We start from the raw sequence: 23,225 nt of genomic DNA on the forward strand, positions 1-23,225 counted from the left end.
ATTTCACAACTTATTACACATAAAAAATTTACATACTACTGAAAAGATAAAACATATTTCTGAACTATACTCAGTTTAATATAATTTTTGTTTTTCACAATGCAAGTAAACACAGACATGCATACCATTACAAATTTTAAACCAGTTTTACTAACTGGTAAACCAGTTTTACTAACTGGTAAACCAGTTTTACTTAAACCAGTTTAGTTTTTAATAGTTTTAAATACTAACATTTTCTAATTTTAATTTGCAGTAGTTTTACATTTCCTTAATTACATTTATAGTGTGTGCATATATATATATATATAGAGAGAGAGAGAGAGAGAGAGACACTTTCCACTTTATGATATAAGGTTCCTCGCACCTCATCTAAAATGAAACGTCGAGGAACCTAGTGAAATATGAAGCCACTTATCATTGAGTTCCAACAACTAAGATATAGACTCAAGGGTTAAAGTTCCTCTTTATTCACACACATAAGAATGACAGTCGATCCCTTCTCGGGCTTACAGGAAAGCCTTTACTCGGGCTTTAACTCAGAATAAGAAAAGTAAAAAACTAAACGAGTCTTAGCCGAAGCTAGACACAATTTTCTAACATAGTTGGCCCCTAAATTAAACTAGCTGCCGAATACCAGTAGGCATGTACAATATAGCTGAGCGTAACAGCTTCAAGAATGACTTAGCCAGAAGGCAAATATGCACTACTAAGGACTCCTAGCACTCTCTATTGAAGTACGTTGAACCTTCCTTAAATACTATTATAACTCATTTGCATTTAATGCGACTCTAAAAACTCATTCTGGTAGGGAGTTGTAAGTCGAAACAAGAGTTGATAGGAAAGGGTTTCAAAATTAAAATAACTGTTATAAATTAAACTATAGATTACAATGAAATTTCACAGATACAAGCAAACCTGTTCTCAAAAAGTGAAATTTGTTCGGGAGTCAAAAAGAAAATAAACAGTTGTACAGAATGTCATACAATGCTATTATCTTATTTATAGAGCCAACTTGTTTAGCCAAGTATTTTCTGAAGAAATTTGTTGTTGGCTAACTTCTTCCATCTCTCATATAGGCTCCTCATCATAAATGTCCTATTTTACCTGTGGAAGAGCCTTCACAGGATGAATCAAACATTAGCCTCGTCCCATTCACATATGCCTTAAAGACAATAATCCAAGATATATACTGTTTACTACATTATTTACAATGAAATTTATTAACCAAGTAAAATTTTCCGAACAAATTTATGGGGCGCATGTACAGTGGGGAAAATCTGTGTATGTGCACCCCCCTCAAAAAAAGAGTAATATAAAGTTGGTATTTCTACTTGAGTATTTCTTAATAAAATTATTTCATTTACAATAACAAACAGAAATTCTGAAACTTTACCCGATAATCTCTTGGCTTGAGAAATTCACGACGAACTGGAGGCTGTTTTTCAGTTTTCCAATCTAAATCTAAGTCATCCTCTTCCAACAACCGCTCTTTTGCCAGCTTCTCATATTCATCTCTATCCCACTTCCTTCGGTAATCATCTGCTCTCTACATGAAAAAGAAAATAAGTAATGATTAAAGCACAAAACTGGTTGATTATATTACCATAGAATAAAGAAAATGAGCTGGAAAATAACACCTTGTTGACCAACAAAATTAATAGTAATTTTATACAGTCAAAAGTCGTTAATCCGGACTCGTCGGGACTTGGACGATTCCGGATTATCGATTTCTCCGGATTATAGATCATCAGTTTAAATATGGTAAGATGGCATGCAGAAATTACAAAATTAAAAATATGAAACCGTAATTTATGAAATAAAGAACAATTATGATCTAAAGGGTATCAAAATTTACAAAAAGAAAAAGCTTAATATTTATTTGTTTACTTTATTAAACATTTCTTTCAATGTAAGTTGTTTAAGTTGCTTCGTTTCACGTGATAATACTTTCTCTTTAATTCTATTAAACAGACATAATTTCTTGTTTAGTTACAAAGTTCCGCTGTTCAAGTCCTATAATTGCTGTGTTGAGAATACCAACTAATTTGTCAATAGAAATTTTTTCGTTTCCAATAACCTCTGTGTCACTTTCTTCACTATTGGAAGCGAATTATAATGACGAGGAACTTGATTTAAATCATATCAAAGATGGAGTACATCGAGATGAAATACTACATTTAGTAAGGAATTATAAGCCAAATAAAATAAAAACATCTGCCCTGAAGATAAGGATAGTGCTGACAGATCAACTTCCAATTCATTGTGCGCCGCGGCTTTAGGAATGAAACAATTCATATAATCTTTTTAATGTAACAAGATTACACAATTTGTTATTGATAATGAACAATCCAAATACATTTTATTGATTATTAAAAATTACTTCATTAATAATGATATTTCTGACAATTTTAGTTATTCAAATATATAAATATAGATTATTTATTTATTTTTCTAGTAAGCATGAATGAAACTTTATTAAATACATTTAGATACTGAAGTGTCTAGAAAGTATGAAAATGCTAAACACTTCTTCGACTCGGATAAGATTAATATTTTTTTACATCGAATTCCACAAACAGAAAATCAGTCACTGTTTTTCAGATTTTTTGGTGGCTTAGTGTTACCACTCTAATAAAAGAAAAATCACATGCGAAGAGTTTCACAGATGGTGCTTCAGTATTACAAATTATGTCCACACCCCCCTTTCCAGTGATAGCATTTTATCTCCATTAATTTTAACACCAGACATCCATTCCTTAAGAATTTTGGGAAAAAGTATTTTCTTCTATACATAGCTTATCCCATACTGGAATTCGTGCAACAACAAAGCTGGTGACAAAAACATTCATTTGGTCTAGCATAAACAAAGACTGTAAACTGCAGTCTAGAGTATGCTTTCAATGCCAACAAACTAAAGTTCACAAATATACCCATATTCCAGAAACTCTTTGTGTGTGATTTTTCTTTCCCCAGAGTATATATCACAAATGATGTCGCCACAGATACAATAAACATTTAACATTCTAATGAAATGAAGTTTGCTATTTGCAAGGCTGTACTTGCAATCATAAAGCCTGCCAGGCAAAAGCTGCAGCCCCACCTTGTTTGTGGCCACATTTTAAAATTTTATTCCTCATAAATATCAATAAGTATCCTAATTATGCAATAGACTCCCCATTAACTGACGTAATAAAAGGAATTACACACACAGTTAATACTAAATGAGGTTAATCCAACAGAATCTGGAAAAGAAACTATATTATAATTAACAGAAATACTCTTACTTATACTTTTCTGTATTCTGAAGCAGTTTGATATGGAGAATAAGTTTATTTGGATATGAAAATTAAATCAGCATTCAAAATGAGAACAACATACTTTAAAACAGAAAAAACTCTGCTGATGATTATATTATTCTTGTACATATTTTGAAAGTAGTGTATAGGAGTAGAATATTTAACAATATTTATATATTCTAAGTTATTTACGATTAGTTTGCATCCCATTGTGGCTAAAAACGATTCCTAAATACTGTGAGACTATCTATTACCGCTGTTATCCCATGAATTTTTTCCTCCTTTTTCCTTTCCATTAATCTTTTCCCACAGAAATTTTGCTTTATTCTAATGGTTTGTAATAATAAATTTTTCAACACTGTGCAGTAAAAAAACTTAAACATTTTTTTGAGGCAAGACCCAGTTAATCACTTTAACTTAATCAGGGAGTTGACTGCAACTGTGAAATAAAATAATTTTTACTTTTTTTTTTAATATTAATTTCACAAAATGAAAACTACAGACATCTGGAAAATATGTGACACCTTTCTGATTCACTTGAAACACACTGTTCTTTTCTTTGAATAAGAATAAATAATTAAAATTCAAGTGCATGAGGATATCACTATAATGGAAAAACAATAAAATCTAGCAGACAATTAGACAGCACTAAGCAGACTTATTAGGTAAGGTGCCATAAATTATTTATTTCATTTTGAGCAATTAATCGAATATCTTTACAGAATATTATGAAAAGAAAACCACAACAATAAAAAATTTTTAAATATACAGAAATATCAAAATTTGATTAAATAAAAACAGTTATAGAGATCTGGTATACATGCACACACAAAAAAAGTAACTCCAACGTATTGTCTCACATGATATTCTCTCTCAGAGTCTAAGTTTTTGCATTTTAATTAAAATACATTTGAAAAATACTTACACTGGAGGATGCCATTATTTCTCAACTGTTTCTCACTTCTCTAACTATTCACGTTTAACTGCTTTCAGACTTTACAAAAATATCTACAAAAGAAACACAAGTTACTTAAAAACTGATATAATAGAAAAGAAAGATATGAAAAACTGATGCAATGGAAATTCATTTATTTTTTAAAAAAGAAATAGGAATATTAAACATTAAAATTTTATTTGTCATGTTGGGATACTTTTCTTGTAATACATACTTCTGCATACAGTACTACTCTTATATACACCCACAGATGTATGGTGTCGCCCAATATGGCGATATGTGTTCTGCACTGGTTTTGGGCACGATGTTGTTTATATGGCAACCCTTTTGACGTTGAAACTTGATTTTGTTGGAGTGGTTTTATTTGCTCCTTGGTTTGTTTGGTGGGCGTTTTGAAATGGCTTATGTTGCAATGAAAGACGTGGTGGCAAAATTTCAATCGAACATTTTGGATTGTGTGCAAGGTAAATTTAGTACTAAAAGGTACGGCCGAAATTTTATTCATGAATGTATGCTCTGTGTTTCAGAAGATAGGAAAAAAGGATAAAGTGGTGAAAATTGACGAGTTTTGGTGATGTTTGAAATTGATATTTCTGCTGTTCGAAAAAGCATTCACAATGGTAAGTGCATTTTATTTTACTGTTCTTATTTTGTAGACTGTTATGTTCATTATTTTTTTTCGCTACGGATTTATGTTGTTGTTGTTTTTTGAATTGTTTGTAATTTATTTTGTTGATTTGTGCACAATGACGAGGCTGTGCAATTCGCTGATTTTTTTAAAGTTAAAACAGAATGCTGTGTACATGGTATTGTTTGAAATTTATTGTTGCTAGCTAGTTTATTTTAGCGAGGTGAGCGCAATTCCTAGATTCCTACGCTGCATAGATTGTGCAATTCTCTGATTTTTTTTTTTTTCCAGTTAAAACAGATTGCTGTGTGCATGGATTCTAGTCAAATATTTTTGGTTAGAAACTTTAGGTTTTTGCTATCTAATTTTTTTTGTTTCGGATTTTTGGCATGAATTGTGTTAAAAATGTGGTTTCTGCAGACATTTAAACCTTTTAAATGTCATGCCCGAGATAGCTGGTGTTCGAAAATGTCACGCCCGAGTATTACTCGGGGTAATTTTTTTTGAGTGTATCGTATTGTTATACCCGAATATATATTGGGAGACGTTTATTTCGGCTTCATCTCTTTGTCAAACCCGACTGTATCTCGGGAAAAGTTAATGTGCGCTCAGTTCAATAGATGACAGCTCTTTACTGAAGATTTCAAAGGTTAGAGGATGTTGATTGGATTTTTGCAATAAAAAAAATTGACAATTTGTGTACCCAAATCATCAAAATAACTTGACAGTTAAAGGGTTAAGCTTAAAATTCGAAATGTAGACAAAAAATTTAGATAGTAGTTTGGCACCATGGAGTTTCTCGCCAAAAATATAAATTTGTTGCCAACAGATGGCGCTGGTAAGAGTAGCTTGCAGGGTATATGTTAATTATATTTAAAGATAATAATTAATTAAATTAAGAGGATTCTTTTTTTTAACTATTCATTGAAAGTATGAATATTAGCAGTACTTTTATCTGAAGAACAAAAAAGAGCATGTTTATCATCCAGTACTTGGAGCCCTTAATTCCAGCAGGGATACTAATACAGGGTTTGTACACATTTCTGCACATGGAAATTAAGTACTTAAAGGACCATTAATGAAAAAAAATGGTACAACTCTGATATACGCCCTAATTTCACCAAATGTGGCGATATATGTTCTGTGCTGGTTTTTGGCATGATTGCGTGTTCTATGGCAACCCTGTTGACGTTGAACAATCTTTCGCTGGAGTTCGTTGATTCGCATCTGTGTCCGAGTAGATGGGAGGGAGAGATAAAATGGTAGAAGTTGTTGAATTGAAGTTCGGCAAAAGGGAATATCATTGTGGCCATCCTGTTCAGGGGTAGTGGGTATTTGGAGGTGTGGAAAGAGGGTCTGGGAGATTTTTTTTAATGGCTGTGCATGAAAGAAGTAGGGATTTGTGATTTTATTTATTTGTGAACCATAGTATGAATTTTCTGGAGTGTGTCTGGCTGTCATGTAAATAGGATAGTGATTACGTTGTGGCATGTTTTAAGTCAGTATGAAATTGGTATTTTTGCTGCTCGAAAAAAGCATTAATTCATGGTAAGTGCATTTTATTTTATTCTTGTTCTTATTTTGTAGAATGTTATGTTCATTGGTTATTTAGTATGAATTTCTGTCGTTATTGTTGTTTTTGAAACAGAACACTGTGTACATGGTATTATTTGAAATTTATTGTTATTATGCTATTTTATTAAAGCGAGGTGTGTGTAGATTGTAGATTCGTTCCTTGCCTAAATTGTGCAATTCGTAGATGTTTTTTTAAGTTTAAACAGGATGCTGTGTACATGGTATTCTTTGAAATTTATTGTTATTATGCTATTTTATTAAAGCGAGGTGCGTGTAGATCGTAGATTCGTTCCTTGCCTAAATTGTGCAATTTGTAGATGTTTTTTTAAGTTTAAACAGGATGCTGTGTACATGGTATTCTTTGAAATTTATTGTTGTTATGTTAATTTATTAAAGCGAGGTGTGCGTAGTTCGTAGATTTGTTCGTTGCCTAAATTGTGCAATTCGTAGATGTTTTTTTAAGTTTAAACAGGATGCTGTGTACATGGTATTCTTTGAAATTTATTGTTATGTTAATTTATTAAAGCGAGGTGTGCGTAGTTCGTAGATTCGTTCCTTGCCTAAATTGTGCAATTCGTAGATTTTTTTAAAGTTTATACAGGATGCTGTGTACATGGTATTCTTTTAAATTTATTGTTATGTTAATTTATTAAAGTGAGGTGTGCGCAGTTCGTAGATTCGTTCGTTGCCTACATTGTGTCATTCGTAGATTTTTTTTTAAGTTAAAACTTGTCGCTGTGTACATATATTCTTGTCAAAATATTTTTGGTTAGAAACCTTACGTTTTTGCTATCTAAATTTTTTGTTTTTCAGATTTTTAGCTTAAATCGTGTGTTCAAAACATAGTTTTTGCATGTGCGAAAACCGCGTTTTTGGAGACATTTTAGGCTTAAAGTTCGAAATATAGACAAAAAATTTAGATAGTAATATGGCAGCGTGAAGTTTCTCGCCAAAAACGTTTGGCAAGAAATTTGGTGACTATCAGGGCGCATATCAGAGTAGTTCCAAAAATTTTAAGGATCCATAAACAAATGGCTTCACTTTTGTGGTTCCATCCTATTAGTAACAGGAGACTGGCTGTTGCTTGCCTAGAGAGAGATCTGCTGATTAGAACAAACCTGAAAGCCCGATGTAGGCACAGTTGGCAAGTTTTGAAAGTTAATTGTGCTCTGCCCATCTGACGCAGTTAGTGTCATAACTTCCTGTAGAGTTCCTAGGGTTGTAATCCATTTAATATATTTTAAGGTTCCAATAAGCCACTAAAGCACCATAGGTGATAAATTTGTTTTGAATTATTTTAAGACTCACTAGATGCAAATAATTAAGTTTTACATTTTTTTACTGTATCTTGTGACTACGGTAAAGATTAATGAAGAGCAATAACTCACTTTAATATGCAGAGATAACTTTTAAGGGTGACCAATTAGTTGCAAATAATTAAATTAGCTAGTTAGCTACCTTTAGTCATTACAGATTTACATGGACACTATTAAATTTATTTTTAAAAAATATCTATTAAAAAGTACTATTAAAATCACAATCTATTAACATGTCACACACAGTTTAAAATACATGTAATTTATGACATTGATTCTTAAGACAAAATTAAGATAATTACACATTAAAAGCTAAAAACATTTATGCTTTGTAGCAACAATACTCAACAAAATATTTATGCATCTTTTTAAATGGAAGCCTTCCCAGACATTCTGGCTAATTTATATCAATTTTCTTCTCTTTAAACATGTTTTCTAACAACTAGAAAATTTTTTTTAGTAAGCAAACCAATATTCCTACTAGTTACTACGTGATTTATCTCCTAACTTAAAAATAAAGTTAAAAAGTTAAATAGTCCAATACCTCTGTCAGACGTGAAACAAATTATCGCTGTCTGAAAGTAACTAAAAAGTCTGATAAAGGATTAAATAAACTTCTTATTTAAAAAGACCTTAGAACATAAAGGCATGTTCTTATGCTAGCAAAATCAACTACAGCTTATGGTGATCCAATTAAACAGGAACAGTCAAATTCAAACTAAAAATATAGACTAGTAGTCTACACAATTTAATTTTAAAATAAACTGGCTCAGTTATTCCATAACAAATTCAAATATCGGTAACAATACCGCAAAGACGAATAATTACAAATTACCAGAGTTGGTAGAAACTAATGTAGGGTGCAAGCGGAGGATAAAAACAAATTCTGTCTTACTAAAAAAACTCAGTTTAAAAGCTATCTAAGTAATTTTTATTCTGATGAGGAAAAGGAAAATTATAGCATGGGCTGAAATTATAAACAACTGCTTAATTTACATAATAATAACTGTACATATCTTTCAAGAATATTTTTCATTATCTTTACATATTCAGTTTCTTTCTTCAATATGTCTCCTCTTCATTTTAGAATTTTTGGATTTAATTAAAGATTTTTGTTACTCTAAAAAACTAAATGCATTTAGAATTTATAGGAAAAGATGCTAATTTTATTTTTTTAGTAATATGAACATTCAGAATAAATATGGGTAAAAGTATATTTAGGGGTACCCCTTGGCGAAAATTGGTGATTTTTGGCAGAACATGGATACGGAGTTAGTGCAATTCTTTGACTTATTTTGGCTTTGTGTAGCGGCGATTTTAGCGCCAAAAATCTACTACACAAAGATAAAATAATAAGTCAAAGAATTGCACAAACTCGGTATCCATGCACACATTACCTATTTTCATTAAAAAAAACATCACAGAATTGCACAAACTAGGCACGGCGTTAACCTTAAAGTTATCCATGTACACATCGATATATTTTCACTTAAAAAGTCCAAGGAGCACTCAATTCTAGGTAAAAGTATATTTACGGAACATTCAACTACTCACATTGACATAAATGAAATAAGAACTTGGCGATAAATGAAACAACTTCACTGTAATACAAGGGTACCCTTCAGTCTACTTTAACCTAAATATGAAATTATATATGGTAAGAGCTGGTTTAGCAGAATTTTTGGAATTTACTAACACACCGAGCAACAAAATGTAGAAATGACAAAATTTTAAATTTGGGAAAGCACTAAACAGCAGAATTTAGGATCTACAGCATGGGTGTCTAAAGTGTGGCCCAAATGCAAATTATGAGTTTTTAAATTTACACATTTTTATTAAAAAATAAATGTTTGACTTTGATTCATACATAATCAATTTGGTGGCATTTATTTTAAAATAAAAACATCTTAGTATGTCATGATGTGACTGCAAAGTGACATTCAACTGAAAGAAAAATTTCAAAATATTTCTTTACTGGAGTTTTACAAAGATTACCTACCCCGCGATAAATATCCAAATTTTCACAATCATCCTTTATGGGAACAATCATGCTTTAAATATTTCATATTTAGGTCATACAAAGGACAAAGCTCATTGGCAAACATCTTGAAAATGCATTACGAACTGCAACCTCGTCTATTGAACCCGATATCAATTTGCTTGTTCAACAACAGCAAATTCATCCATCATTAATTTGAATTTTCTCCATCTTTATGAAATCCAAACTAAATGAAACGAAACTTTTACAAATTAATATTAAATATGTACCTATACATATCTAATTCAAATTAAAAAAAATAATATTAAAAAGAAATTGGTAAAATCCTAGTTTACGGTGCAGCCTTGGCGCGACTTTGAAAATTATCGCCAACACCAAAAATGATCCAAAGAACGTCTATATATACACTATATACTAAGTGTGTATATACATAGTATATATATACTATATACATAGTGTATACTATGTTTAACTATATATTTTCTTTGAATGACCCGTTAACTACTCATCGTATATGTCCCATTTTTACTGCTCATCATAAACTCGCCAAATCCTGTGTGCACCGGATACTAGGATTAAACCAAGAAATTAATTAATTTTAATAAAACAACATCGGCCTTAATCAAATAACTTCCAGGAAGAATATCACAAAATACTTGCTAACTTTATGTTGAGATATTTTTTTTGAGCAACATTTATCGAGCATTTTTCAATAATTATACCATGAAGTATGCCATTCATTGTTATCGGTACAGCATTTTTAGAATACAGAAAAATAAAGTAAAAAAACAAATACGTATGAAACTTTTAAAATAAGAAATAAATTACAGGAATTATCTTCCAATCCAGGTAAGAGATATAAACATATACTGATGCTATAAGGAAAATTACACATTTCAATAAGAGATTTTCGACTTTTTAAACTCTATAAATTTGTTAAAAATTAAAATTATAAATGCATACTTAATATTAATTTTTCATTAAATGATATACATACCACTTTCTCGTCAATTTACAAACAAACTAGTTTCATAGGGCTGAGTTGTTTATTTCCTGCTGATCACGGTCAAAATAATTGAGGAATGCATAAGTTATGTTTTATGAGTAATAATACAACTCATTAGCTTGTTGTTGCTTTCAAATTCAACAATAATTCAGAAATTAGTAACAATCTGTTAGTGACAAACGATTTATGGAAGTCTTTAAGCTGTAATGATAATAGCAACAAAAGAGCCCTCCCCTTTTTTTTTTCATGATAAGTATTTCAGAAGTAAAGAAGGGATTCAATTATGTTATTTAAGTAACAGAAGGAAAAATGAAACTCTAAGATGTATACCGAGAGCAAGTCAATTATGAGTTCGCCAAAAAGTACTGTCGTGAAGAAGTAAATTGGGTGGGATTTTGCTCCAGTTTTTAATTTTATCTTTGGTGTTTAATACATTTTTGGAAAAGTATTCGTTAGTTGGTCATAGCCAGACAGAAAAATTTACCGAAGTAATTTCCAGCTAGACACTCATAAACTAGTCATAGACTAGAACTTCGCTCCTGGTGTGTACACAAAGACTGTCAGCCAATCAGAAGAAAATAAAGAAGGCGGGGCAAAAAAAAATCGTATGACGTGTCTATGTTTACGTTATGTGTCATGTATGTATGCTTTTATTTTGCGGTGTGTCGTAGTGATTTGTGTCGGCATATGTTTTGATTTAGTTCCGTAGTGGTGGTTTAATTATTTGGGTATTAAGTTATGCTGAGCTGAGATGATCTGGTATTAAAGTATTGTACTTTAGGATTTCGTTTCGTTCAGTTACATTGAACCAATTACTGAACTTAGAAGAAAAAGCATTTCTTTAAAATTTGCCCCAAATGTCTGATACCGATAGTGATTTAAATTTTGAGAGCGCAGATGAGGACACAGAGCAAGAATTAAGCGAGAAAAGTAACGTAGCAGTACGCCCTTCTGCTAATAATGATGCAGAGAAAAATCTAAATGAGCAGTTCTCATCCAATGTTAATATATCTGCTAACAATTCAGACTTAATAAAAAAGGACGAAGTTTCAAATGAAACTTCTGCATTGATACCTAATGAAAATGCTGCTGATCGGCGAGTCAAGTCTTCCGTATTTTCCGAACCAGCGGCTGAAAATACAGGGAAGTGTGTTTCCAATAACCCTCAGCATGAAAAACAGTTTAATGAAATTACTAATGAAAAGGCGAAAAATACTTCCACGTCGACTATTGAAAATACAACAGAAAGTGCTCCAAACGATTCACAGCCTGAGAAACAGAGAGTAACTTTGCGACTCGAGAAAAAACTTAAGCAAAAGCATGATTTACCGAAACAGATTTCCAGCGAGACAGAAGAAAGTTCGTCTACTTTTACACCCACTCAAAGTGAAGGAAAGGTAAATATTTTAGTTGCTGTAAGAACTTCAATTTCTTGCTGTCATACATGCTGTCTGTAAATTATACATTCATGCCCATTCAGCAGAAAGTGCTTTCTGTAAATTTTACATTTATGCACATTCTGAGCCCGGACTAGCACATAAAGATTTCGAATAATATTCAAATATGCAATGAATGTAGTTATATAACCAATCCCATTGGAAAAATTCTTATCGACTGAATTTCGAATTTCTAGCGTTCTACCTCTATAAATTTTTTTGTAAAAGGTGCAACAATGAAACTGTAATGCAGAAAAATTTAAACAAATATTTTACTTTTGTATTTATTTAAATATCTGCACAATAGCCAACTGTAGTGGGATGTGTTAAAACAAACAAACAAAGCAATATAAATATCTCTTTAGAATATATAATTTATGTGATTGTGGTACATCTTTAGGATAGTTTTAATGAAATAATCTAAGAATATTTGTGATAGTCATGTTGAAAAGATAAAAGATTCTATTAAAATGCTTATTTCCTGGTAGCATTCATTTTTTTTTATTGATATCATTAACGTTTTTTTAGCATGCTTGGTTAGATTTAAATTCCATGCATGCATAAGCTAGCTCATGCATTCCATATCTTTATCTTTTGATATATCTGTAATCGGTAAAAGTATATTTAAGGGTACCTCTTGGTGGCACATGGATACCGAATTTGTGCAATTCTTTGACTTGTTATTTTGGCTTCGCCAAAAATCGCCGGCACTAGAATTGCACAAAATCAGTATCCATGTACACATTAACCTATATTCATTAAAAAAAATATCCAAAATTGCATAAGAATGGCATTGTGCACTCCCTTGACTTTATCCATGTACACATCGACCTATTTTCACTTAAAAAAAAATCTCATAATTGCACAAAAATGGCATTACGCACTCCCTTGAGTTTGTCCATGCACACATCGATATATTTTCACTTAAAAAGTCAAAGGAGCACCCAATTCTACAGTAGAGGTAGACAAAAAATGCATAATCTCAACAAACTACATTTTAAATCAAACAATAAAATAACATAAAAAAGGAAAAATCTGTTATGCATATAAGCACTACACAAAGCAAATATCCACTTACCTTATTTAGAAATTTCTTCGTCTTCAGTCTGTGGCACACAAAATTCCTTAACAGCATCCAAAAACTTCCTAAAATTATCGGAATTCAAATCCGTATTTCGGTGTCGCCACATAAATTCTCAAAAATAAGAGTCAAAAATATCGTACGTAGTTCCGTACTGTCCAGAAAATGGCTACTAAGTAAACCTTCATTTACATGCCAGTTAATTAATGCACTTTTTCCCTTTCGTTCCAAATCACACAAAAAATTAATCTTACAACATTCAGCCATTCTACAGTTTCAACAATGAAACAAGCAATGTACTTCCTAACAACACACACCACAAAAGCCCTTACAAAACATCCCAAGATTCAAAATTTCCTGGAATAATGCAAACAATCACATCATAATAGAGTTCCCATAACATTGAAGTACTCGGGTTACCATAAACTTGGCGATAAATGAAACAACTTTGCGATAATACAAGGGGTATCCTAAAGTCAACTGTAACCCTGTAATGGTTTGGTTGAGTTGATTCCAGCAATCCCCCATCTTTTGCACACCGCTCTTGATCCATGCGTGTTCCAGATGCATTCATTAAGGTCATTGTTAGTGAGTAGTGAATCGTTTAAAAAAAAAAAAAAAAGATTCATTTCAATGAGCGAATGATTCCGATCTGATCACATAAAGGAGCAGTTTTGCCCATCTCTGCTCGACAACCCTGACCACTGTCTCAGTAGAATCACCAAGTGAAGTCCTGTCTTTGCTTCTAAAGAAAACCATTCATTCTGGTAGAATAGTGAGATTTAATTTTATTTAATCCTCACGACGTATGATGTGTAGGGGGAGAAAATATTGTGGCGTTTAACTATGATTGGAGACTTCTGATCCCTTAATTGTTTTCTATCTGTTTATTTAATTGCATTATTTCATGTACTTAAAGCAGTAGGTGGCGTTTAACTATGATTGGACTTCTGATCCCTTAATTGTTTTCTATCTGTTTATTTAATTACATTATTTCATGTACTTAAAGCAGTAGAAATTGTTTGTGTGTAAATGAGATCGTATCTCTATATCAATTAGTAGTGTGGTTCTGGCATGCAGATGCATGTATCGTTCTAACTTGTTAAATATAAATATGTTTATGTTGTGAAGGTGACTACTACTTTATTTTACTTGGCAAATTACTTTTCTTCCAATATAATAAACATGTGTTATGACTGTAGCTCAGCATAAGGGTAAATTTCCTTATTGAATTCAACCGGAAAGTGTTACTTGTATACATAAGTATTGAAGCATATTGTACTTGGATTTTCCAGGCTGGTATATAAATATGCAAATTCCAGCTTCTTCATCTGTGTACTTAAATCACCAAACCTAATCACAGAGGAATTTTCTTGTTTAAAAAATTAAAGCAATGTTTGTTTGATGCAGGTTGCAAGGATAATGATTTGAAAGGCATTTTCAGGAACAGTTTGAAAGGTGAAATGAATTTTTTTTTTTTGCTGGAAACCAGCATGTAATTAATTAAGGAGTCTTTACTCTTATATGTGCCCTAATATCACCAAATGTGGTGATATGTGTTCTGCACTGGTTTTTGGCATGATTGCGTGTTGTATGGAATCCCTGTTGACGTTGAAAAACCTTTTGTTGGAGTTGTTTAATTGCTCATTGGTTTGTGTCATGCTTGTTTTGAAATAGCCTATGTTGCAATGATAGACGTGGTGGCAAGATTTCAGTCGCGTATTTTAGTTTGTGTGGAAAGTAAATTTAGTATTAAAAGGTACGATGTTGGAGTTGTTAACGAGTCTTTTGTTCACGGGTGTCTTTATGAGGATCTAAGTGATATTTTGGAATAAAGTGTATTTTTGGAATAATAATTAAGATAAGTGTATTTTTGGAATTTCTGTGGGACTTTTAAAAGAGAGTCCGAAATGCAGAGCCGCTATGAGAACTTGGACGAAGAAGGGCATTTCTGATAGTTCTTGTGTGGATTTGCAGTTAAATGGTTGCAGCTAAAGTATGTGGCTGTCAGCAGAGTTTAAGATTTGGATTATGGTTTTCGTGTAGTAAGTTAACTTTATCGTTACTTTTGAAATTTTGAATCTTAGAAAGACGTGATATAGCAAAATCGTGGCACTTTTGTTCAGAGACGTGCGACTGGCGAAATTTTATTCAGGAATGTATTATTCTAAGTGCATTTTATTTTACTGTTTTTATTTTGCAAAATGTTATGTTCATTGTTTTTTACTATGAATTTTTGTTGTTATTATTGTTTTTTGAATTGTTTGTAATTTAGTTTAGTTTAATTCGTTGATTTGTGCACAATGCTTAGATTGTGCAATTCGTAGATTTTTTTAAATGTTTAAACAGAATGCTGTGTACATGGTATTCTTTGAAATTTATTTGTTGTTATGTTAATTGATTGAAGCAAGGTATGCATAGTTCGTAGATTTCTTCATTGCTTAGAATGTGCAATTCGTAGATGTTTTTTAGAGTTTAAAACATATCGCTGTGTACATGGATTCTTGTCAAATATTTTTGGTTGGAAACTATGTTTTTGCTATCTAAATTTTTTGTTTTTGTTTCGGATTTTTAGCTTAAATTGTGTCTTCAAAGCGTGGTTTTTGCAGACATTTTAGGCTTAAAATTCGAAATGTAGATAAAAAATGTAGGTAGTAATATGGGCAATGTGGAGTTTCTCGCCAAAAATATTTGGCAAGGGCGACCTGAGAGCGCATATGAGAGTAGTTCGATTAAGGGAAACTGTGTAGAACAGCATTTCTCAATTTCCAAGTGGAGACCACTTTTTTAAATTAGGATGTTCTGAGGACCAGCTTATTCTTGTGTCTTTCAAAAGCAATTTTTTTTAGCATATGCTGTTACCACTAATAGTTATATTTTTAAAAATTAAAATTCATTTAATTTTATATTGGTATTAAGAAGTAAATTAACAGAAGAAAATCCATATTCATTTTTAATAATTCAAAACTGTTATAAATTCACCAGTTTTTATCTATTGAACTAAAATTAAAATAAATGTTAATGCTCACATTAAAGAGATAGATGAACATTACAGTTGTTGCTTAGCTGCTCTGTTTTCGTTGCATGCTGGTAAGCTTAAGCCTGAGTGCGATATTGCACATCTGAAGTTGTACTGTCATACAAAATCGGTTGTAGCATTGTCTCGAAAGTGTATTCTTGGGTAAAATTGGTTTCAGCATTATCTCAAAAGGTTCCTAGCAGGTGTGCAGCGTTTAATCTTTTAAACGCTGCACACCTGCTAGGAACCTAACACGGGCAGACGACGTCGGGCGGCTGGACTCTGGCGATACCACGCCTAAATATTTTGAATTCATTGCAGGTACTTGTCATATGTAAGCATCTTTTATACAGTATCTCATATGTAAGTACTTAGTATGATATAAAAATTTTATTAATCATTGAGCACTTTGGTTGATTTTTACATTATGGTAACTTGGCGATTTTTTGGCGAAAATTTGGCGACCAACTCTCCTACACCAACTCTCTATTTTTTTTTCCCACCGCCATTTTGTCTTCACGAAGTAAAGACATGTTTCTTTTCTTTTTATCTACTGAACACTTCTTCCAACAATCCACTAGCCGAATTACACTTATGCTAGAAATTTTATCTAACAAAACTGCTTAATCATGACAAATATTCACTGCAAAATTGGGAAAAAGTGCACAATACCATATTCCTTACGCGTTTTTCAAAATAACTCATACACATAAACCATGTACACGTCGACTTATTTTTACTTAAAAAAAAACATCCCAAAATTGCACAAAAATGGCATTGCGCACACTGTTCACTATATCCATGTACACTGCTTTTTTTCTCATAAATTAGAAAAATTTCACGAAAATACATGACAATTTTTTGAATCTTTAAACCCGATAAAAAGAACATATATGAAATTACCTGATCACGAAAAAGTATATACCCTTTCCATATATGAACATTTCCACATATAAAATAAATAAAATATCCAAAAACTTTTACCTCTGAATTATCTATTATATTATAAACGTCACCAACGAATTCATACCGCAAACATTAAATACTTAGTGTCAAATATTTAAATTATTTCCATGCACGTTTACTTCAACTAAAACGTATACCAAATTCCTACAAACATAAAATTCACAAAATAACTATCATTTATTTAAAATATTACTAAACCATGTACACGTCGACTTATTTTTACTTAAAAAAAATCTCAGAATTGCACAAAAATGGCATTGCGCACACTCTTCACTATATCCATGTACACTGCTTTTTTCTCATAAATTAGAAAAATTTCATGAAAATGCATAACAATTTTCTGAATCTTTAAACCCGGTAAAAAGAACATATATGAAATTACCTGATCGCGAAAAAGTATATACCCTTTCCAAATATGAACATTTCCCCGTATAAAATAAATAAAATATCCAAAAACTTTTACCTCTACATTATCTATTATATTACAAACGTCACTAACTAATTCATACCGCAAACATTACAAATGGTTACAAATACTTAGTGTCAAATATTTAAATTATTTCCATGCACGTTCACGCAAATTACTTTACTTCCACCTTACATTTAGAACAATGCATAAAAATAATATCCTCAAATAATTAAAAATACTAACTTACCTAATCTTCTTCAGAATCTTGATTACGTGTCCGATAAACTTTTCTTATTTCTGTTTCAGGATCTTTAAAATCATACTTATAGTTCACAGCAAGGTACCAGGTAAAATAAATAACTTAATAAAACATCTTTACTTCTATCTCGCACAGCCTTAAAGAAACACTTATTACTACCCCTTTCAATCCTACTAAATACCCATTTCGAATTCACTTTAGTTAGGGCCATTGGATCCAAAAATTAACGAACACTGTTTCACACAACACAGAATAAAGCCAAATACAAAATTTCCAGATTTTTTCCCGATTTCCCCCCTTTTCCGATTAAAGAACTGTAATTCGTCCATTAATATCACATGACATATCCCATGATCTCTCATTTCCCTCACACAAAATAATGCGTAATCGGAACTGAGTACTGCTCACATTATTACCAAAGTCCCAGGTAGTAACCTTTATCGCCTCCAAAATGTCACCAAACTACCAGTTACCATATTCTAAAGATTAGCCAGCACTTTTTTTTTTAATTTGAGGGCGGCAATCTTTGGAAAGTATGCACGCAGCCAATGGCCTATGAACGACTCTGCTGGAAAGTGAACCCTTGTGTAAAATTGGTTATAGTATTGCCGCAAAAGAGATGAGCAAATTTAGTGCACACAGTGTCGACTCATCGAACTTTATTCATAATCCAAAAAAATGTCATATACCAGAGAAACATTTTCACATCAAAACAGGATGTGTTTTAAGTTGGAATTATCATAAAGTATGTCAAGTGCTTTGTTTTTATTTGAGTTAGTGATGAAAACCCTTTCGCACACAGATGTGTAGAAGCAAACTGAGTTACAATTTTTAAAGTACGACTGCACAGTTCATTATATTCTGTTTACACTGGTAGTGAGCCCAGCAGTGCCAGGTGTTGCAAACAAGGCGATAAGCACCACAGTCATAGTACTTTAAATCCATCTTCTGTTGCTAAGACTAAAGTGGGAATTCCTTAGGTTCCATAAAATGTCTTGGGAGACAAAGCAATTGATGATCGGAATGTGTAAGACTCCGAGACTGTTTACTAGACTCTAAGATTATCAGTCAGTGCAATATATACAGATCCAGTGCAGACTACTAATAAAAATCACTGGTTAATAAACTTAGCCCCTTAATGCATTCAAATTTTCAGGAACCAAATCATTACTAATCAAACCAATCAAATTACTAATCAGTAGAAAAACCACCATTTACTAAACTCATCTCTGCTACTTCTAAAACTCAAATTGGCAAAATTTGATTATTCAGATCTGGGATAAACTGTTCATGACCAATAAAAGCTGTTTGTAGTTCATTCATTGATCTATTAATTATGTAGTGCTTCAATAAAATGAGTTTAACATAAATTTTGGCTCATGTAGTTAGAACCAAGACTCAGTGGGGTGTTGCGTACAATTCCCTAGTTCTTGTCAGACACTTTTTGCAAATCTCTTTGTCTGGACTAGAACTGAAAGCGACATAATACCTTTATCTTATAAATAACAAAAGAAGTTCTCTAGAGCAGGGATACCCAATATTTTTGTACCTGGGACCCTATTCTAGAATATCTGTTAGATGGTGGGCACCATTTACTTTTTCAAGGTGAATTTATAGTTGGATGGATAGAATTAATAATACATGCATATAAAAAAGAGATCAGTCATATTTCGCTTTGTGCTGGTATCTGTGTTGAATAAAATTTCTATTTCATTAAAAATTAGAAAACTTTCACATATAATTTTATTGAAAACTAAAACATTTTTATTGTGAAGAAACATACATAGAAAGAACATAGTGGTGGGCACACATTAGACAGTCAGCAGGGCCATGGTGCCCACCGGCATAGGTTTAGGAACCCCAGCTCTAGAGGCATTGGAAACATGTTCTTTTATTTTAAATAAAAGAGTGTTTCTAGGATTGAAGAATAGTATGTGTTTCTCTTCTTGAATCCCAGCCGATGCAGGATAGATGTGCATAAACACACATTAAGTTTACAAGATATTCTTAGAAAACATCATGAAATGCTTCCTTATATTATCGTACATTGTCAGGCTTTGTTCGGAAAAGAAGCGTGGTCATTGCAGGCTGAATAAAAGAGAGCACAGCACTGATTATGTCTCTAATAACCATGAAATGACAGGTTGACTTGGCAGACAAAAATGAAAGTACGAAAGAAGGAGGAATGACGAAAGAAGGAGAGAAAATCAAGAAAAGTTGAAAGTACTGTTCTAGAGTAGTTTAAAGCTATGAGAATAAAAAATGTTCCAATTTCTAGACTTCTTTTGTCCTCAAAAGTTGTAGAATTGCCTAAAATTAAAGGAGAAAATTTTGTGGCAACTAATCGATGGCTTACAAGATGGAAAGCGAGAAATAACATTGTTTATCGAAAACTATGCAGTAAGAAGCAAGGAGCTGATCATCATTCAGCTGAGAAATGTATGGAAGACGCTTCACCCAAGCTTCTCCAAGCCCTATGAAATTTTTAGCACAAATGAAACTGGTCTGTTTTATAAAGCATTATCGGAGCATACATTAATGTTTAAATGTGAAACAGTAGCTGGTCTTCAGAAATTAAAAGAATGAGTTACTGTGTTATCAATGTGCAATATGGATGTAATAATTAAAAATACACCAGTGGTTATTGGAAAGAGTAGAAAACCTTGATGTTTAAAAGAAGTCTAATTTACCTTACCATAATAACAAGAACTCATGGATGAGAAGCAGCATTTTTATCGATTTCTTTTTGAAATGGCACAGAGAACTGAAAATTGAAAACAATAGCTTTACTGTTAGATAACTGTGCTGCACATCCCTCTGATATTGTTCTGAACAGGGCCGTTCCTAGTGGAGGTGCGGCATGTAAAAGTATGCAGGTGACGGAAATCATGCAGCTGGACTCTCGCGAAATCACAATTTAATATTTTAATCATTGTAAGTATGTAGTGAGTATGAAAAATTTTTTTATTAATCATTGATAATTTTTTTTTAAATATGGGAATGGCAATCTTAGGAAAATGTACAGGTAGCCAATGGCCTAGTAATTGCCCTGATTTTGAAAAACATTAAATTAGTATTTCTTCTTGCAAATATGACTTCTATCATTCAGCCATTAGACAAAGGTATTATAAAAGGTTTCAAATTTAATAACATGACAGATGTCATTCAAAAAAAGATAAACAAAATCGAATCTTGTAAAATGTAAGCACTTTGAAGGAGATAACTGTGTTGATATCTTTGTTAGAGACTATGCATATTATAGTCAATGCATGGGAAGCAGTCTCCCAAAACATACTTAGAAATTGCTCTAGAATATGAAGTTTTTATTTAGAAGAAGCAATAGAGGAATTGTAAGCTATTTCTAATATTGCAGACACCAGTGAAGGAAATAATAAATATTTGTTTTTAGAATACATTACAGTTGATGATAATATTGAGACAGCATGAGAAAATGCAGATTATAGTATTATAGAACATATTAAAGGAGCTGCTGAAAATGACTGTGAAAGTGACTACATGCCAAGCTCAAATGAATTGAGAGAAACACTTCAAACTGTAAGAAAAATTTTTGAATTAAAGATAAAGCTACCAACAGTTTTAATCTTCCCCAAAAGGAAGATAAAGAAAAGAAAAAGTATTAAAGATAAAGCTACCAACAGTTTTACAAACTTGGAAATACAGTTGAAGAACTGTTGATAAATAATGCAAAACAAATTCAAATAGAACAGTTCTTTATCAAAGTGTAAAATTTCCTCGAGTATGTTGTTATAAAGTTAAAAAAAAAGATAAAAAATAAATTTCCGAGTTTTGCAGGTATTTTAAGTTTAGCATTAATTTTTAATTAATATATAGAATGATTTGCTATCAGACTAACAAACTTTCAGGGTATGTAGGGGGTACAGAAATGACTCGGAATCACATAGGAATGCAGGTTCCCAAATTCTTCATGTGATCCCAGAAGTCCGTGCATGATAGGTCCAGTGATTTGACGGGCTAATGAACCAGGCCACCATGACTTACCCACCGACCAAAGGTTATGCCCAGGTGTCGGTGGACGTCAGTCGTGTAATATGGAGAAGCCCGGTCATACTGGTGCCACACAGACCTACACTGGACCTATCATGCATGGACTTCTTCCTCTGGGGTCACATGAAGGGTTTGGTGTATGAGATGTCCATTCCTTCAGTTGAAGACCTAGTCACTCGAATATGTGTAGCTATCGGGAAGATAAGTGACATGCCAGGAGTATTCCAGAACGTAAGGAATTCCATGCAGTGCCACTTTCAGGCCTCCCAGACCACTTCTGATCGCAATTTCGAACACCGGTTGTAGTACAACCTTTCAATAAAATATTTTAATGTGTTGCTGTTTCTGTTCTTTTTCTGCTTCTTTGCACCATAACTTGCATTTGCGACCCTGCATTCCTATGTGATTCCGAGACTTCTCTCTGTATCCCCTACACACCCTGCAAGTTTGTCAGTTTGGTAGCGAATCACCCTGTAGGTATTAATTACTAACTTGAATGTTAGTTACTATCTTACTAAATGAGTTCAAAGTTGATACCATAATTTGGAATATTGTAATCACCATTTATTAAGCTCAGATATGCATTCAGCAGAAATGATGTCATTTGAAATTTATTTTTTTGGCATTTTTAAATGTAGGAGGATCACTATTTGAGAAATGCCAGAGTAAGAAACTGAGGAAGTAATTTTAGTCATGTGTCTTGTACAAGTGCTTAGTTTAATGCTTATTGAACCTCTTGCCCCATCTGAATATATATATGTATGCAACGGGATATGCATCACATCTTTTCAACTTGTTAATGATGTACTTTAGTGTAAAAATATTTTCTCATCTGATTTATGTGGTAAGAAATTAGTTATAGGCATATTAGAACTACCATATTTATGGTTTTCTCATCATTACTAGTCTTTTATGTTATTCATATAATACTTTCTTGAGTATTTTAAATTTCTTTTGATTTGTTCTCACCACTGTAAGTCATATGTATATCTATTAAGAATTTGGTAAATAAAGAACTGTAAAAAATTATTTATTTTAAGAATTTCGTAAATGAAGAAATATAAAACTGCATTTAGGAATTATGGAAAACATTTAATTATTTTTGAATGAGGAATGGTTTAATAATGCAATTTGCAAATTGCTGAGATTTTAATTTCAGAAATAATAAGCATGGGTAAATATTAGCAAGGGACGCCAGTGGCTAGTGCATCGCACAGCAGCACCACAGGTCCGGGGTTCGATTCCCAGGTTGGG

The 23,225-nt window shown here is 32.2% G+C and overlaps 2 protein-coding genes across 4 annotated transcripts in view; one reads left to right on the forward strand and one right to left on the reverse strand.

Annotated features, from left to right (window-relative positions):
- Positions 1-10,835, reverse strand: part of LOC118191724 (zinc finger matrin-type protein 2) — a 29,997-nt gene extending 19,162 nt beyond the window's left edge. The window contains exons 1-3 of one of the 3 annotated variants that reach the window (XM_035362556.2): positions 10,767-10,835; positions 4,222-4,304; positions 1,394-1,546 (exon numbers count right to left, since the gene is read on the reverse strand). In XM_035362556.2, coding sequence (XP_035218447.1) covers positions 1,394-1,546; positions 4,222-4,236 — 168 coding nt within the window. In that variant the 5' untranslated portion in view covers positions 4,237-4,304; positions 10,767-10,835. Of the gene's footprint in view, positions 1-1,393; positions 1,547-4,221; positions 4,305-9,769; positions 9,911-10,732 lie in introns of those variants that run through there. The other 2 variants (XM_085825946.1, XM_035362557.2) reach the window with 2 other exon arrangements.
- Positions 10,836-11,390: 555 nt separating this feature from the next.
- LOC118191722 (protein FAM114A2-like) overlaps positions 11,391-23,225 on the forward strand; it is a 45,645-nt gene continuing 33,810 nt past the window's right edge. Inside the window, exon 1 of the mRNA XM_085825945.1 lies at positions 11,391-12,172. Within this exon, the coding sequence (XP_085682071.1) occupies positions 11,633-12,172 (540 nt within the window). The 5' untranslated portion in view covers positions 11,391-11,632. The remainder of the gene's footprint in view (positions 12,173-23,225) is intronic.

This window comes from Stegodyphus dumicola, chromosome 10, assembly GCF_044657685.1.
Source record: "Stegodyphus dumicola isolate Sdum_Otavi_A_Nest chromosome 10, ASM4465768v1".
NCBI classification, from domain to species: Eukaryota; Metazoa; Arthropoda; class Arachnida; order Araneae; family Eresidae; genus Stegodyphus; species Stegodyphus dumicola.